Here is an 18,010-nt window from a genome sequence, read left to right on the forward strand (position 1 = left end):
TTTTGATCTCTTGCATCCTTAAGGGGCATGACAATTTTGGATACCTCTGAAACTCCAGCCAGAAGGAGCAATAATTGATTGAAAAAAACACAAACACACACACTAAAAAACAAAAATTTGGCGGTTCTTTTTCGATTTGGTTAAGCTTTCGATTAAGTAAAACTTGGAGAGACTCTGGAATCTGAGATTAAAAGCGCTTTCCGGGAAGGCAATGTATGTATCATGCGAACAGAACAAAGGTTGGGTAGCACGTCTGGATCGATTCGGCGCACCAATTCAATGCCACCTCTCCGATCCGCCTACAGGCATGCCGCTATGCTAGAATAGGAAATCCATAAGTAAGTAATCCATCGTGACCTCGATCAAAGGGGAATTGCGCTGCACCGAGTAAGAATCGAATTTGAAATCTCAACACGGGTGGTTTGATCTTTTACTCTTGGGAGAGAATACATGCGCACAATTCACTACGGTTTTTTTGTTTTACTATTTTACAAGACGGTGATTCACTTGTGGTCATATAGATATCAAATGTCGTGTGAAAAATGAAAAGATCGGATTTATAAGAAAGAAAGATGATTACTTTCATATGATTTGGTCAAAGATTTCTAATCATGCATCTATCCTGATTTTTGGCAATTTAATTTAAGAGTTTCTGACAAGTATATTGGGGGAAGAGGAAAACTATCTCATCAAGGGGAAAAAAAAAATTATTTACAGAGAGTTTGATTGGAGAATTTTGGGAAGAGAGAAGAGGAAATATCCCCTGAATATGTCACGATACTAAAAAGATTTAAGAAGAAAAACAAAACAAATAAATAAATGGGATAATTGTTCAAAATCCTCTCGGTCGTTAGGATTCGGCGCACAACCACAGCGAAATAAAACGTAAAAATGAGAAAGAAAAATCGACACAATATTTATCTTGGTTCAAGGGCTACGTCTAGCATATGATTCCATTATATTTAGAATTTCGCAACTTTCGTTACATTGTTAAATTACAAGCGAAATAGAGTGTGTATAATAATAACTATTCATGGGCTAAAGTACAAACTACCAATGAAAAAAAATATGGGCTCAACTATAAAAGCCATATGGCAACTCGGGGGCACCGCCCCCGCAACCCCCGCCTGCTCCACCGTGGAGAGAGACCCACGTGCCTTCTATCAATGGAGAGTATGAACCACACCGTAACATTGATACCCTTACATCCCTAATTTTGACAATTTACAATTTATCCTCCTAAACTTCGGCATCGGTGCATAATAGCCCTTCAATTTGATTTTTTTTTGTGTGTGCATCCACTAGTTTTCCGTCTGGTCATTGCTAAAGTGTTAACCTCCTTATCACATTGTTAATGCTATTTAAAAAGGTAAGACATGGTTAATGCAATTAGAAAGATGACATACAGTAAATCTTCGCCGTATGTGAGCTTTCTCTAGTATTTTATTGTTAACTATAGACCCGTTTCCTCGAGCCGTTACCCATTAACCCCAGGAAGAAAATCAATAGGGGTGCCGACACATTGTGCAGTGAAATGGTTGATCAATCTCTCTCACGAATCCGCACGAGCACGAGTTGTACTTGTGAGACTCTCTCATCAAAAGAGAACAACATTCTCACCCGACAGCACCCCATGGATTTTTCTCTTTATTTCAAGTGACAGACATCCCATAAAATAATAATTCCGACACAAGATAATAATCTTTCATTTTCCCCAAAAATATGAAAGCAAAGATTCCATTAGAAAAGCAGAGTACAAAGAGGTCGGACCCTCGAATGAGACTAAGCAACCACCGACCGTTCCGACACACATCCGGCCCATTTTGATTAAAACCGAAAAGCTATCTTATCTAAAGTAGAGCCTAGTTGTTGTCGTCAAACAAATGATAGAATGGAAAAATGGTCGTTCTCTGCTTCATTGGTGATTCCACTCCCCACTCTCCACCATAACAAAATGTTTCCACTCTATCTTATGAGTAGTTAAAGAGCATAAATTCTCGGCGCGAAATGTACTACTAAAGTACTCCAAAGACTCAAATATAGTAAATCCAGAAGATGGTAAGACTCTTTCAAAGTTCCCCAACAACATAGAGCTTTCCAAGCTCAGACCCGGTCAAGATCCGAACAACAAGAGGAATCAGACCTTCGAGGAAGAACTCCGTGGGACCCCTCCTTTTAGGGCGCCTAGATAGTTAAAGGTTATCCCTTTGCAACACTAGAAGCTAAGCAAAGTTACGAAGCTGACTGACTAAGCTTGAGTAAAGCTCGGGCCCGGAGGTGGTGACTAAACTCGCCACAGAGTTCGGGAGCGAGTGAGACTATCCTGGTGAATACAATAAGAATTGGCTGCTCGCCGCAGCAAAGTACTTTGCTCGAGCTTTCAAAACTTAAACCTACTTTGCACGACTTCACTACACATATATTCCCATTTTATCCAAATTGACATGATCCTTCTTAAACCAACTTCGAAGCAGAACCACAAGAATTCGATGAACCGGTACAGCGCTGGATAGGCGACATGCATAACCGCGACCATATATGGACAACGAGTGACTTGAGTTCACGTGTCATGTCGTGGTAGTCCCTTTTTGTTTTTTTTTTTGCATAGATGAAACTGAATGACACTGGCCATTCCCCATGATTTTTCATTTTCTTCAACCCCCCACCACAACTTGTGGTTGAGATGCGAGGTGAAGGATCTTTCCCTCTTGCCAAACTCTACTGCAACAGATGGGCCAGGGCTGTGCACGTGGGCTTTGGGCCCCCATGGTGAAAACTCAGTTCCTCCAGCAGAGCTTGGTTGGCAATGTGTGAAACGATCAACTCCAAAGTGGGTTGACCCGTTTGTCCCCCCCAATTGGAGGTCGCATTGATGGACTATGTTGGGTTAATGCTGAAGGTTAGGCTTCCGATTTCAAATGTCAAGGGTACTGTGCAATGTCTCAATAATGCGCGCCACGTGTGCATAATGCGAGCTATCACGACGATATCGATTGATTCGATGTCTCTCGATTGTATATTAGATAGTACTAACTATATACGTCTCGAAAACGATAACACTTGATTGTCGAGAACACTTGATTCAATGCCACATTTTATCTCATATCGTTGACCAAGAGAAAAGATGTTTTGTCGGATGTCTAATTTTTTCATTACCACAGTGGCTTCAGGTTATTTTCCTATATCTGGTTGGTTTTAAACCTTGTTCAATGCAATTAAGGTCTGCACCAGTATCAAATGGAGCTGTCATATGGATGACAAATTCATGTAATGTAGGATTTTGCAATTAGATGGTGCTATTCTAAACCACGCCTTATAGGTTAATATGGTTTTCCTTCGTATACTTGAAAAGGGAGAGATGATGTTGAAAGCTTAGGATCTGCCTGAATGACTTGATTGCGTAATGTCAACATAGTTATCAGAATTGGGGGATTTTCGATTCACATCATACAATCTTTCAGTCGATTCCAAATCTAAGTGACACATATTTATTAGGTGTATCGATAATATCCTAAATAGCAGGCGAATCTACCGATTCATAAGAGAATTTATGATCTGATATGTATCTATCGACTCCGGCAATTTCGAGGTTAGCCTCGCCCAGCGACGGTGAGGGTGAGATCAACCTCGCCAGCCCTCGCCTTTGGCTAGTCATCGATATGGAGACCGGCTCAAGGAAGAAGGAGAAGAAAAAGAAAGAAGAAAAAGAAAAAAAAATTAATAATTTTAAAAAGATTAAAATATAATTAAAAATTATCTTAGCGCCGGATAGATGATTGAATTGGTACAAATGTAAACGATTTAGAATTAAATTGGCAAAAAAATATTTAGCACCGAATTGACACAACCGCAATAAATTTAAGACTTTTTTGATAATTTTCTCCTCATCCACGGTTACCTTCATGAGATTGTGATAAGTGTTCATCTTTAGATTACTCTTCCTCACACCCATTTGCATCCCACAAAACTCAATCAAATTTCTGTCTCTTAGGCCCGCATGATAACCATTCTGGTTCTCCGATTTTGTTCCCTGGAACAAAAAAAGATGAGAACTCTATTTGGTAACGTAAATGATTCTAATTCTGATTCTGCTTTTAGAATCGGTTTTAGAAAAATCGAATCGGTTTTAAATCAAAATCCAGAAAAAAAAAAAAAAAAAAACCTTGTTCTGGGAAAAAAAAATCAGTTTTGAGAAACACAAAACATAATGAAATCTCACATCTCTCATGTTCTCTCGTCACTTTTCCCTCAACCTAATAAAAATAAAATAAAATAAAAATAAAAAATTTCAAAAAAAATCACAAAAAATTTAGAAAATCCCTAAAAATAGAAGAAGCTTAGATTTTGCTAGTTTGACCTTATTTTCATAATTTTGAACCTAAATTTCCTGAATTTCATACATTTCACTCTTTCGCAAAAAATGTCAAAGAAGATGAGGACATCCAACATGCGGATGATAGCACATATACTCGTAGCCGTGCGATACAAAATATGACCATCTGTACGTGGAGCCGGAGCCAAACACCCACTTGGATTTAGGATAGAAGCTGCAAAATGATAGTGAAAGACTTGTACTTCATATCAAGGAGGATAATTTGGTTATTCAACTACTATGTTTGTATGTATTTTGGACAACGCAACATTTAAAGAAAAAAAATGAGTTCTTAATATTGGAACTGTCACATGCTTTAATCAAACTTCAAGCGTCATATATTAAAATTTGTATTTCATTTATGATGTGCCAAAAAAAATGTATTTTAAATTATTTTAGTGTGCATTGGAAATTAGTCTTCAATTTAGGATGAAATTTTACTAAGTAACTACATAGTTATTTGACTTAAATGAAAAAAATTAGGAAGAGAAACAGTTTTTCGAAACCGAAATTTTGTACAGTTATCAAACACGTTTCTATTCCAGGAACAAAAATTTTGGGCGGTTATCAAATGCGTTCTGATTCTCTAAAACTTATCCGGAAACAAAATCGGAAAAAATCATTTCAATCAAAATCGGTTTTCAAGAACAGAATAGTTACCATGCGCAGCCTTACTCTTCTCTACCACAGTTACCTCCGGCAAAGAGGTCGTCGCCTGTCTCTAGGCCATGCCATTGCCAACTTGTTGTGCCGCCTCCGCACTCGTCTTGGTTGCCGGCAATAGTGTTGTTCGTCCCAAGCTCTCTCTCTCTCTCTCTCTCTCTCTCCCCGATGTCGAGTTTTTAAAACATGTGTTTAGCTATTCCTAGTTATAGGAATAAATTGACATTAAGTAACTTCACGTGTATATGTTGGGGAGAAAACGACCATAAAACTCTTATTCATTTATATGTGAGAAATTAGGGATGAAATTAGCACAAGTCAAGTTACATAAGTAAGACATGTACCAAAATTTAATCGACGGGAGACGGTTTTTTTTATCAATTAAAAGGGAGAGAAGTGGTGGCGAGAAGTGGTGGCCAATATGAGCACCCTACCGTAAAAGTCTCATGCCGACAATCGAAAGTTTGATGTGTTTTACAAGTACCACTCATTTTTTAGCGAGCCCGTCACCGCCACCCCCACCACTTGTTAATAGACATAGAGCTAAGATTATCATACGCAATGGCACGGTCGAATCTACATTGCGAGCAAACCAAGGCTTTTTGAGACCAAGGAGCGATAGGAGGATTCGAACCCGTGATGAGGGGGGCTTCAAACCGGCCAGTTTGGCCCGATTCAGTCTGTTACCAGTCCGGTCGGTTTCTTTTGCACACTCCTAGAGGTTGCCACAACGAGAATAAGATTTACCACACGCCTAGAAACAAGACAACCGAATTAGAAGTCTCTCATCCTAAAATGAAAGAAAGGATTGTTCTTCTTTTTCCCTACACCAGGTGGATAACAGCAACCATCGTGCTATCTTTGGAAACGGAAATGACAAATGCCGCCCGTAATGATCAGGCGGCGAGGTCTTATCCAAGTTTCGGGGGAGAGACAGAGGATGGCCCTCGACAGAGACGAGCCGCTATTAGAGAAGATGACCAGTCCTTTTCATAGGGACAAGACCAGCGGGCAAAAGATCAAATCTTTGAACCACCTCCAGCAATGCCATTGCCACCTCCATTTGGCCGATTGAGCTCCTGCAAAATTTCCTGACTCGGATCCAACTCGCCGGTCCGGTTCGGTGGGCCCTCTTTCATCGCCCACCACAGGGGTCTTCTCCTTCATATCTCCTCTCTCTCTCTCTGTCACCCTCTCTATATATATTGACCCAAAAGCCTCCATTGCTCACTGCCTCAGCACAGCACAAGCAGAGCAAACCAACTTTTGTTCAGAAAAAGAATCGAAACCCATCTTCTTTCTCCCTTTAAATCTCTGTGGGTGTTCGGCTGTTGGGGTGTGTGTGAGAGAGAGAGAGAGAGAGAGAGAGAGAGAGAATGGGAGGGACTAACTCAAGCGCAACAAACACAGTGAGGACGAGCTTGAAGCCGCGTTCATGGCAGAGGTGCTGCTCGGAGCACATCAGAGAGCAGCGGGCTCGTCTCTACCTCGTGTGGAGGTGTACGGTCATCCTCATCTGCTGGCAAGATTGATTGGGAAAAAGAAGAAGAAAAACGAAAACGAATCCGAATCCGTAGATACTAACTAGATAGAGAGACGAAGTGAAGCTGTTGAGCCGGGGAAGGCTTTTCTTCTCAAGCGCAGAAAGCTCTGAAAGTTCCAACGAATGTACAGCCTCTGTTTTCTGTTTATAAAGTGTAGTTGGTTAAGGTTGACTCGATGGTAACACGATTAAATAAATTATCGCAGGCTAAACAGAGAGGTGCGACTTAAGCTTATTCTTCCTTTTCTTCTCTTTCTTCATTGTCATTTTTATTGTATTTTTGCTGATACAGAGTCGAGCAAACCTTTGAGAGAGAGAAAAAATTCTTACTATCTTCACAGAATTTCGAAAATAAATAAGGAGCATACTAAATCTCAGAAAATTATGAAAGAAATCATGGCTTTGTATCTCAATATATAAGTATTGAAAGTCCGATGGAAAATCGAATCGGTAACCGTGACTCGTGAGGTTCTAATTTAAAAATTATCGAGCGGTTGACATCATATAAAAGGTTAAAATCCAAATGTCATAAAGAAAAAAAGAACCGACGGAAATCGTAGTTTGATTATTTGGGGGAGCTTCTAGGGCCCTTGAGGGATTAATCCTCCCTCAATCATTCTTAGTGTACTTGATTCTAATTCCGATACATAAAGAGCATGCGGCGATCGACCCAAAGGGATTGAAACAGAGGGTTCTCGTGTGTGATTTGGCATACAGCATGAATTTTATTTTCACTCAAACCAAATATGAACAAGCTCTATAAGTCCTTTAGATCCCATCACTCGGTGGATCTATCCTTGTCCCCACCTTGTCCGCACCAACGTTTGGTGCGTGCTAAATTTTACTTTATGATGTTTAATGAATGTACTCTTTTTAGTTGATGAAATTTCGATCATTGCTTGTCATCCTGTTTACTTATCTCCCTCTCAGACATAATCATTGAGATCAATGGGGGTATTTGTTCTTCTGTCCCGGCCATAATTCAGTCTGCTTAATAGTTTGCACCAAAAAAAAAAAATGTTGAAGCCTAATAAAACAGATGGGACTAGGTTTCACCGACTAGTGATCCAATGCCATGAAAACCATACCAAACTAGCCACCGGTTCCATCGGATATCGGCTGGGCCAGAAAAGAAAATCCGATTTCTGTCCCGAACTTTAGACCGACTCGACCAATTCAATCGAGACAGCCAGCGGGGAAAAAGATGAGTTGACAACTCATCGCTTTTACTACCCTAGAGCTTCCCTTGCGATGCGCGTATTCTCATGGGTTCTCGACTTAAGGAACCGATCCCATGATGTCAACGGTCCAACCCACCCGAGCACATAACAGCTGCACGCAAGAACACGAAAGAGAGTTCATGCAGCAACGCAGCTTGTTTCCTTCTGAAACATAACATCCTAAGTTGCTTGCTATTGTTCACTGCAAACTTCGTGTCTTAGGGTTCCTCAAGGATCTACTCTGCTCCGCCGCATGAAGAGTACCCGCACTTCTACATCCACGCTTCAAATGACCCGAAAAAAGGGAACAAATTCGCATCGATTAGGAGACTCGGAAGGTTATCACCTTTTTTCTATACCACAACAATGCCGAGGTTCTAACCTCTTTCTGGCTTTCAACTTTGGCTCCCCTTATGGCAAAGATCATAGCTTTTCTAGCTTCAAATTATTTTCTACACTCCGGCATGGTAGACGAGAATAGCACTTCCATCAATTTAAACACACCCGATTTAGAAGAAAAATTCAGAGCAGCATCGACTAACCTCGCAAAACAAACCGACTTTTCCTAAAGAGGATCGATGCGTGAAATACTCTCTAGTACACATGTCATGATCATAAACACGTACCAAGAAGAATTATCAGAGCAATAGAATTGACTATTAAAACTTCAAAAGAATGAAGAGAAGATAGAGCACCATGGCATGCTTTCCAAAAGTTTTAGTAGTGCTGGGATTACCGAATAGTAACAATAGGAACGCTGTACAGCAATATTCAGAGTAGTCGTCCTTATTTAAGCTATACATAAAAGAGTAAAAGAGCTGCACCTAAAGTCCCAAAATATGATTTAATCGCAGGGTGCTAACTGCTAAGATTTCTACCAGTATATCCAAAACAACCCAGATTCTCCAATTATTCAGCAAAAGGGACTGAAAAATAAACAATTGAAAAAGCTCTCCGAGTTCATCAATGGCAACCATGGATGTCCGATTTGAAGCCCCTAAATTCTCCATTAGCAGTTGGGCTCAGAATCCCATTGCCGAATTCAGTGTCCTTATCAAAGAACTCCCACCCTAAATCTGTAAGCTCTTTCAGATCGACTCTGCTTTTCTCCTCTTCGAAAGTTGTCTCGGGCAATAGGTCCTTGATCATGGCTGTCTCGGCAATCTTGTTTGGTGTCCCGCATGTTTCAGCTTCGTCAAGAATTGGATTCGAGGACGTGCTTTTCCGAGAAGAGCTAGATGAGGCCAAAAGGCAACTAGTTTGGCTAGAGGAAACAGATTTACTTAGGGGAACCCGCTCATCAAACTTCTCTTTAAGGAACTTCACGTCCAGACAAATAACCGATATTTCGCCTCTGCAGATATGACTCAATGAGTTTTCGAAACTCTAAATTTTTGGTTATATGATAATGATCACAACATGAGGAGATGCAGGCATCTAAGGGATGTGTGGCTAATAATATTTATGCACATCAACATCCTAGTTCCTAAGCTCAACTCAATCCATCAAATGAGCACACAAAATTCGAGTATGACTTGAGTCCCCCACCAAGGCAAAATAGGTAAATGTAAAAACAGAGAAACAAGCATCACTTGACTTCATGAACTTAAAAAACATATATTTGAAGATGAACAGAGACTTGGAAGCAATATCATCACAGGCATTTATCAAAAGTGCACACTAAAAGTTACTCTTTCACAGATAACGTCAATCCTAAAGCTACCCATGCCAAAGAAGTACATTATTCATATATATTATTCAATATCAGAAGATAGGCAGAGCACTTAAAAACCAGGAATGTTAAGCTGGCACCCAATATAAGTACTTATGTGAATGCATACGCCCGTAGGAGACCAAGACAGAAAGTGAAAGATGTAAGAAAGACCCCATAACCAACTGTAACACCGTAACAGTCTTTTTTATATAATCGAGGATAGAACAACCTCCAGATAACAGCTACAGAAATTCACAAGTGCTCATACAGCATTTTAGGAAATCGATTGTAAGTCCGGATTCTCAATCTGTCTTCACAAATTCCCGTATATAAGGTGCTGATTCAAGGCAGAAGGTTCAATTGAGGGATCTATACAAGTATTGGCCTAATGAACTGACAGCTGATAGAGTCCAGAGAGCAATGAAAATATCACACCCACATTCACAAGCAAAGTTCACAACTTAAGACCCATCCGCGCATGAACTTAAGTATTAAATGCTTACTGCAATATGTCAACAATTCGCCCCTTCTCCATAAGAAACTCCCTTAGCTGCAGTGATCAGATGAAATCGGTGCAATCAGTAGTTTATTTATCAGTCTAACATTGAAATTCAGAACACAATCAACAGTTCACAAAAAAGAAGTTACCTTGGAATTCTCCTCCGCCTCTTCTTGTAGTACTTTTGATTCTTGAACCACCACCTCCATTATGGCTTCTTGTTCGGCTAGAGCGCTTTGTGCCTCCTCTTCTTTTTCCTGCTTTTCATTCTCAGCAGCTTTCATCACCTCCTCAGCAGCAGCAAGTCTAGATTCAAGAGCTTCATGCATCTTCAAAACAAAACAAATGAAGACAGCGGACATGCCAATATGATGCCCATGATATGAAAAACATCAGGATTGCATTAAACTGATAGGGCAGAATATGTTATCCTTGAATAAATGTGTATTACAACCATGTGGCAAGAATATAAGGCAAGTCGTAGGCCACAGACCAGCAAGTTCTATACAATTATCCAAAACCTTTTTTGCATAACTGTGGCTAAATTATAACTGCATTACATTGTAAATATGCTATGAAACACTAAATGTTTGGCAATAGTATTTAAAGCTACAAAACCTAAAGCTATATGAGGGAGTTTTCTATAGATGTTAAACTATTGGAATTTTGAAGATGTTGCAGACATGAGATGTTTGCCAAACACCTTAGTAAAGCTACAACAATCGTTTTCACAATTGAAATTGCTGCGGAAAACCTATACCAAACAGTTTCTGAATCTATCATGCTAGTCAACCAAATTATATATATACACACACACAACATCATATTTCTGTGTCTCCTACATTGTTGTGATCCAGAAAGAGATGTTATGATCTTCACATCCCAAAATTTGAATCTTGAAAACTTCTAATTTTAAGCAAGATAGCTGCTTTAAGAAGCATATTCACTCGTCAAATCCTACACGAAACCAATGAGAGGCATACGTGAATTTATCTAAAGCACACCCAATTTATATGCAGAGATATTAACTTCATCGATTAGCAGAATATGTGATAGAAATTTATTTTCCACCTTTGTCCATTAGATTCTGCGACAGAAGCTTGGCTTCACAAATCACGACAGTGTGGTAAACTTAGATCTGTTAATTCCCCATAGATGATTAGCTTTGCACATGATGAATTAATAGGGGATGTAGGAAGTACCTCATCAAGAATAGCAAGAGACTTGTCTCTTTCATCTGACAAGCTGCGCAAACGAGACTGTAGCTCCCTGACTTCAGTTGCTAAAACTGCCTTCTCCCCATACACTTCTCCAGCATGCTGCAAATATAAGATATGATAAGCAATTCTATCCACTCTGAGAATAATCGTTTCACATACTGCAATTTAAAGAAGGCGCAACCATATCGTTAGTTTCCTTGGCATGTGCCAGCATCTTTGTCAGTTCTTCCACCTTGCTTAAAATATCAAGACCTCCCATAGCAGCTTCCTCTTTGGCTACTTCTGCAGCTCTCTCCTGCTCTTCAACTTCCTTCATCATGTTCATAACCGATTCCATTGCTGAGAACAAAGTTTTCTGCAACAGCAGTAGAGCTTCCGATTAGTGCTTTCAATTAACATAGAGCAAAATACTACCAATTTGGTTTAGACAATGTTAAGCACCTTATTATTCTTCGCATCCTCGATGATCTCTTCAAGAAGTTCAACACTGCAAATCTGTCCAGAGCGAGTCATGTTCAGCGGAGGATCATCATCCACCTCAACAGTGTCAGTGCAACTGAGTCCTAGCTTCTGAGCAACAGCACTAGATTCAAATTCAAATTCTACATTCCCATCAGCACAGTTATTTCCGTGAGCATCAGTATCAATGTCAGATACGCAGCTTGGAGCCTCTGAGGAATGCTCTTGAGGAGAAAGCAACGCCAGTTCAACATCAGCATTCTCAACCTCAGACAAAAATGTTTCCAAGTCAGAGCTCTTTTCTCCAACACCAGCATCAGAATAACTAGAACCTTTCGAATCAATATGCCAACTGCTGCTCAACCAGCCACTTTCACAGTTTGAAGGGAGTGACACCAGATAAGAACTTGAAGATGTGCCATTAGTAGGGCCAGGCTCCAGAACTTTTTTGGACACTGGCATAGGCTCCAGAACATTTTTGGACACTGGCATAGGCTCCAGAACTTTCTCCATACCTAACAAAATTAACTCTTCACCATCAGCATTTCCACATTCCTCATTGTCGTCAATAGCATCACATGGATGCAAACCAGAATGTTTCCAGACTTCAGAACTTTTATCTGCTTGAACAACACTCATTTCTTGACTACTTTCAGATACAATCAAGGCTTCATTATCAACAGCTCTACCTGGATGATCATTCCCATCATTTGCATCGTAGAAAGGACACTCATCACCAAATGTAGAATCAGCATCCACAGAATTGCCTGCACTGTTAGCAGCATTACCAATTCCATTAGACACGTCTTTCGTCTCCAAAGAACTCACAGTTACCCTCTTAGACATATGTCGGCGCCTTGATAATGAAGCTTGCTCATCAGATTCAACTTCACCAAGATAAGCACAGAAGTACAAGTTAGGCATTATATGGGATTAAAACACACAGAAAGATTGGAAAAGCGGAGCAGAGAACTGGCCCATTGTTTTAGAACATTTTAGTGACAACTTATTGCCATGTTGGAAAGGAAAATTCTGTCACCTTCTCCATCTGAATGGCCAAGTGAACTCATATTCTCAGAGCGAGAATCAGCAATTTTTTCCTTTTGTACCATATGAGGAAGAACTTCAGAAAGAATGACTTCCACAGCTGCATCAGCATCTTTAGGATGCTCAATAGCAACCGCTTTCAGCAAGCGCGCATCGAGCTATGGATAGAAGAGTGAAAAAGATCAGGAATATTGAACAAGGACGTGAGAAACACAATGCTCCCACCAAAATTTTATCCAGTAAACAGCATGGACAAAATGATTTAACTAAAAGAAATGTCTGAAGTGCAATATTTGACTGCATAAAAAATTTCATTGCATAAGGAAAACACAAACATCCAAACATCAAGAAAATCGACATTTGAGCTGATCAATATTTCAATGAACTCATCCGTAACCTGTTTGCACAATAACAGAAGAGTCTACAGATATCTAAAAGTATAAACGCTCCTAACTACATAACTGCAATACACACCTGTGGGAATAGTTCCTGTAGGCATTGGTAAACAGCAGCAAAACCCATCTTCAAAAGCTACTGCCTGCATTATACGAAATCAAGATCGTAATGAGAATTGACAAACAAAAGATTGAGAAACATATAGCAAGCAACAAGCTGAAAGTGTTAAACCATAGCAACAGAACAACTATTAAAAAAAAAAGTGTCTGATCCCAAAAAAATGTAAGAAAGAAATACAGTGCAAAAGGCAAAAGTAAGCACAAAGGAGAGCAAGGCAATTCAAGAATTTCTACTCGTCCCTCGGACACACAAGAACATATTACACACAACCCATAAGGGGAAAAGTAACATAATTCTACACGCCCATAATTTTCAATGACAAAGAATTCCATTCAATACATAAAGTAAAATAAAACCCTAATCCTCTCTGTGGCAACCAAAAAAAAAAAAACCCCATGCGAATCTACCAGCCCAGGGTACCAAAAGCAGTCAACAGCAAACTCAAGCAAACCGCATTGGATAAACAAATTGACCTTTGAAACACCAAAATCCACTCACCCACACCGACAACCATAATCACAAATAGAGAAAGAGATCAACGATCACGCTCCGTTCGATTCGAAGATCAGAAACAAAACAACCTCATAAACCCAGCAGAAAAAGAAAGAAAAGGATACAAACAATCAAAGCAATCCTCCGAAACGATCAAACCACAGACGAGATAAGAGGCGACAACGAATTCCAGTCCTCACTTTCGCCCTTTCACACTCAAAATTCTAGCGCACCGTGTGCTTTTCCCCTCTGCATCACCATCATCGGTCGCACAAAAAGGGACGAACGGGGGAAAGCGAAAGTGCATGGAAAGCGAGAGAAATCGTACAGACCTTCGACAGCCACACACAGAACAGTCTCCGGTAGAGAGAGAGAGAGTTTGTATTGTGATGATCGGGTCGGGGCCGTTGCTTTCGTCTAGCGTAGGAGAGTCACGTAGCTAAGGAATTCGGTCCGTCTTTGTAATTACGGAGTCACTCCGAGGGCATTTTCGTCAGACGGGATGTTCGGCTGAGATCGACCCTTCGTTTTCCATCCATGGCCTTTTGCTTGCGGATTAAGGGTTTGCCTGGTCTCGTCGACCTACGAGTCGGCTTCCTGGTCAACGCAACACGAAATCCTAGGCATCCGCCGTCGTTAGTAGTGTTTTAACACGCGGCGCTCGTAAATTGTCCCGCCTTCGGCTCGCGGCTCCCACGTCATGATGATGTCATGGATTCGAACGATCCCGACAGCCGACTCATAAAAGCGGGGCATTGATCGAGGGACGAAATCGCGATTGAAAATACACCGTATCTCGAACGATTTGTTTTCCTCAAGTATGTCGGTTTGTTCATTTTCGGTCGTATTCTTTTTATTGAGAAAATTACCAAAAAATATCATAAATGTACGGATGCTAGGCCGGCCACGTCGATGATCAAAATTGGCCGGAAAGATTACCTTGACAAATTGTCAAAAAGTTTAGAATTAAATAGGTCAAACTAAAAGATTTATGAATGAATTGACATATGTACAATTACGCTATGATTTTTTTTTTTGTAATTATAAAAAACTCTTAGGAGAACCCGATCTACTCTGCATATAACAAACTACTCGGGCATATAATCTTTGAAGCTGCCCTCACCTCATTAGAGCTCTTGTGGAGATGAGAACCTTAGTTGGTAGTTGGTACATATATAAACTATCCTTAAATAATGTTATATTGGTTTAATTGCACACTAACAATGTTACATTTATCTAATTGCCTAGGGAAATAATTATATAATAGACTTTGGGTAACTGTTATACTAACGATCTGTTTTGAGTCACGAGACAAAAATAATAATTAATTAAAAAATTATTGCGGGATCTACTTTTTGAAGATTTTGTGGCTCACAACCTACCGTTATTCTCACAAATTATCCAAATACTGCTATGCTAGCAAAGTCCAATTGCCTAATAACAAATTTATCACATCATTATAACGGGGAAAACTATAAGAAAAGTATTAAACATATAGCATTGGTGTCAATTTAGTCCTAAAAATTTTGACTTTGAATCAATTCTGTCTTTTTGGCTAATTTTGTTTAGACATTACTTATGTGATGTGGACATTTTTTAAATATATATTTTATTTGTTTTATTCTTTTCTTTTCTTTCTCTCTCTTTTTTTTTTTTTTTCGGTGGTCGGGATGGCCATGGTTGACAAGGGATGGCCATGGTTGACAAGGGATGGCATCGCTTGAGCGAGGGTGGCCCTTGCGGCCACGGGTGATTGTCAACCTCACCGGAGCGAGGGTGAATGTCGGTGAGGCCAATTGTCGCCTTGGCGACGCTCAATGAGGTCGCTCTTGCTCGGGCACCGCCATAGGTGACCATTGGCCTTGCCTAGGCAATGAGCAGCCTCTTCATATGTCACCTAAGCCAAGGTAGCACCGTTGAGCATCGTCAAGGCCAGGGCGAGGCCTAGTGAGGTTGCCCTCGCCCACTCAATGCTTGGCCTCGCCGACATTCACCCTTGCCCTAGCGAGGCCGATGGTCACTTGTGGTAGCGAGGGCCACCCTTGCTCAAGCGAGGCCAACCTTTGTCGATCACGGCCGTGTCGCCTATCGAAAAAAAAGAAAAGAAATAAAGAAATAAAAATTTAAAAAATTCATATTAAATATCCACCTAAGTAATAACCGGCCGAAATTAGCCGTAAGGATTGAATTGGCTCTATGTCAAAAGGTTTAAGACTAAATTGACACAATTAAAATATTTAGGATTAAATTGGTACTAATACAATAAGTTTCGGACTTTTCACTTTTCGGACACTTTTCCTGTTATAATGTACCAATTTTATTATGTACCAAACTTGTTTGGTCCATCAACTTTCTCCACTCTTTGGGGGACATAAAAGACGCAAAAGATAGTATCGCTTGTTATTTCACAATCATCCGCCACTGTCACTCATGTTTTTTTTTTTTTTTATGGTCAAAATGTCGTTCATGGTTGAGGTTGGCCTTCCGACCCGCCAAAAGGGTTCATTCCAATCCAGTTTGTGACCTCACAAATGACGGGCTTTTTTCCAAACCAGGTGGACAAAACAAAGTAAATACCAAATCGGGTGTTGACTTTTTTTATTTACCAAATCAGGTGTCGCTCGGCGATCATAATGCCGAAGCGACACCCGCTCGGCAATTACATTTGCCGAGCGGCGGGGGCAAGATTGGGCCGCCACACGCTCGGCACTTATAGTGCCGAACAGGTGTGCCGCTCGGCACCAAAAATGCCGAGCGGCTCCCACTCGGCATTATGGATGCCGAACGGCCGCCGTTCGGCATTTTTGGTGCCGAGCGGGTGCCTGATCCACCCCGCACCACCCCACACATTGGACACACAATGTAACATATGTTGGTGCTTTGGGACAAATTTTAGGGGGTGCAATTGTGCTGACAGTGGATGATATGGAAATATCCCCTGTTTACGGAAAACGTCTCTCTCACAGAGAGGGAATGATTCGAGAGTAAAAAGACGAAAAGGGGGTCATTCCCGAGAAGTGAGCTTGGGTTGATATGTGAATGATGGAAGCTAAATGGGCAAAGGTAATTTTCGTATGTGCATGCATTTGGAGTGGGTCGGGGGTATCCTGGCACTCCAAAGGGCTAGGTGATTACGAAAATTCACGTGTAATTGACTAATCTTAGGGAACCAAACTCTTAGCTAGGGCTGAAGCTTGAATTCATCCGAACAAAAAAAAAAATCACGCGACAAACTAAGAAGTCTCATAAGCAATCGGCTGATTTAACAACCCGTGGATTAAGGGGATAGCGATTTCGGCGCGTCGCGAGAATTCTTATAATTATGTATGTGTATGTAGCCACCGATATCACACGAAAGCATATGATATTCATGCCTCATGTTTGAATGAGGAGGGGCGCAAAAAAATAAAAAAATAAAAAGGCATTCTCTTGTCGAATGAGACTCTCATCACTTGCACGAGCCTCCGAGAAACCAAGCAAAGGATTACCCAAAAAAAAAGGAAAAAGAAAAAAAAAGGTCATCAAGACGATTGGCTTTTGACTATGCATGAAAATCAAAGATGGTGCAGAAACTAAGATGCCTCTTAGGCTATTCAAAGAATGGCTTCTTGGAACATGCAATTTGCAATTTTTTATTTTATTTTAATCATGTTTTGTCAATCAATAGTTACCGAAGTGCTTTCTTGTGTAAGTGGAGCAAAAAAAACATGGCTGGTGAACAAACTGAAAAGTTCAATGTACATGATATTGAAGATATTAATTTACATCGAAAGGACATTAAGGCAGTCTTTTATCTTTTTGGGGGGTTGGTCGAAGTTCATTTTAGTACTTGGAAAGAGGCAAATTTCGCGAGCCGATGTTGACTTTTTGAGTAGACCCGAAAGCTCATTAGGGTTCAAGTCATTGTCTAGCTTACGTGGATTGGAGTAATCTCGTATTAAACAACAGATCGGGGTGTGGAGCGATATAAGATGGATTCCGAATACGATGTTTGCTACGTTTTAGGAAGAATCTTGAGGAGATTAGTGACCGCAGAACGACTAGAACCGCTCTTCTTCCCACTTAAAATTGATTAGAAAGCGTAGGGTGGGTAGAACAAAATAGATGTTGTTAGAGAAATTGTTAGAGAAATGCTTTCAGTTGATGGTTGGAATATATGAAAGCGGGGACAAGAAAAGTCCCGAGGTAGATAGACAATAATGATTTGGGGCTATTGAGGTCGTCTCTTTCCTCATCCCTTTTATGCTCATGGTTTGAGCATTTTC

General features: G+C 40.4%; 2 protein-coding genes and 1 long non-coding RNA gene across 6 annotated transcripts; 2 read left to right on the forward strand and 1 right to left on the reverse strand.

Annotated features, from left to right (window-relative positions):
* Window positions 1–6,215: 6,215 nt before the first annotated feature.
* Window positions 6,216–6,825, forward strand: LOC115756953 (small polypeptide DEVIL 14-like). The gene has a single exon (XM_030696951.2). It carries the CDS (start codon window positions 6,412–6,414, stop codon window positions 6,565–6,567), a length of 156 nt encoding a protein of 51 aa, XP_030552811.1. The 5' UTR covers window positions 6,216–6,411; the 3' UTR covers window positions 6,568–6,825.
* Window positions 6,826–8,500: 1,675 nt separating this feature from the next.
* On the reverse strand, window positions 8,501–14,148 carry LOC115756939. Of its 4 annotated transcripts, none has more exons than XM_048279663.1 (9): window positions 14,078–14,148; window positions 13,212–13,275; window positions 12,730–12,895; window positions 11,673–12,568; window positions 11,413–11,586; window positions 11,214–11,330; window positions 10,161–10,340; window positions 10,016–10,062; window positions 8,501–9,152 (listed from the first exon to the last, which is right to left on the reverse strand). In XM_048279663.1, exons 2-9 carry the CDS (start codon window positions 13,257–13,259, stop codon window positions 8,762–8,764), a joined length of 2,019 nt encoding a protein of 672 aa, XP_048135620.1. In that variant the 5' UTR covers window positions 13,260–13,275; window positions 14,078–14,148; the 3' UTR covers window positions 8,501–8,761. The 4 variants fall into 4 exon arrangements, with proteins under 4 accessions (XP_048135620.1, XP_030552787.1, XP_030552788.1 ...); XM_030696927.2 differs by having other exon boundaries at window positions 11,673–12,577; window positions 14,078–14,147; XM_030696928.2 differs by lacking the exon at window positions 14,078–14,148 and adding an exon at window positions 13,946–14,059 and having other exon boundaries at window positions 11,673–12,577.
* Window positions 9,108–9,405, forward strand: LOC125315229. Its single transcript, XR_007198555.1, has 2 exons — window positions 9,108–9,246; window positions 9,282–9,405. It is a non-coding gene; the product is annotated as an uncharacterized LOC125315229 (long non-coding RNA).
* Window positions 14,149–18,010: the final 3,862 nt, after the last annotated feature.

This window comes from Rhodamnia argentea, chromosome 1 (genome assembly GCF_020921035.1).
Source record: "Rhodamnia argentea isolate NSW1041297 chromosome 1, ASM2092103v1, whole genome shotgun sequence".
NCBI classification, from domain to species: domain Eukaryota; kingdom Viridiplantae; phylum Streptophyta; class Magnoliopsida; order Myrtales; family Myrtaceae; genus Rhodamnia; species Rhodamnia argentea.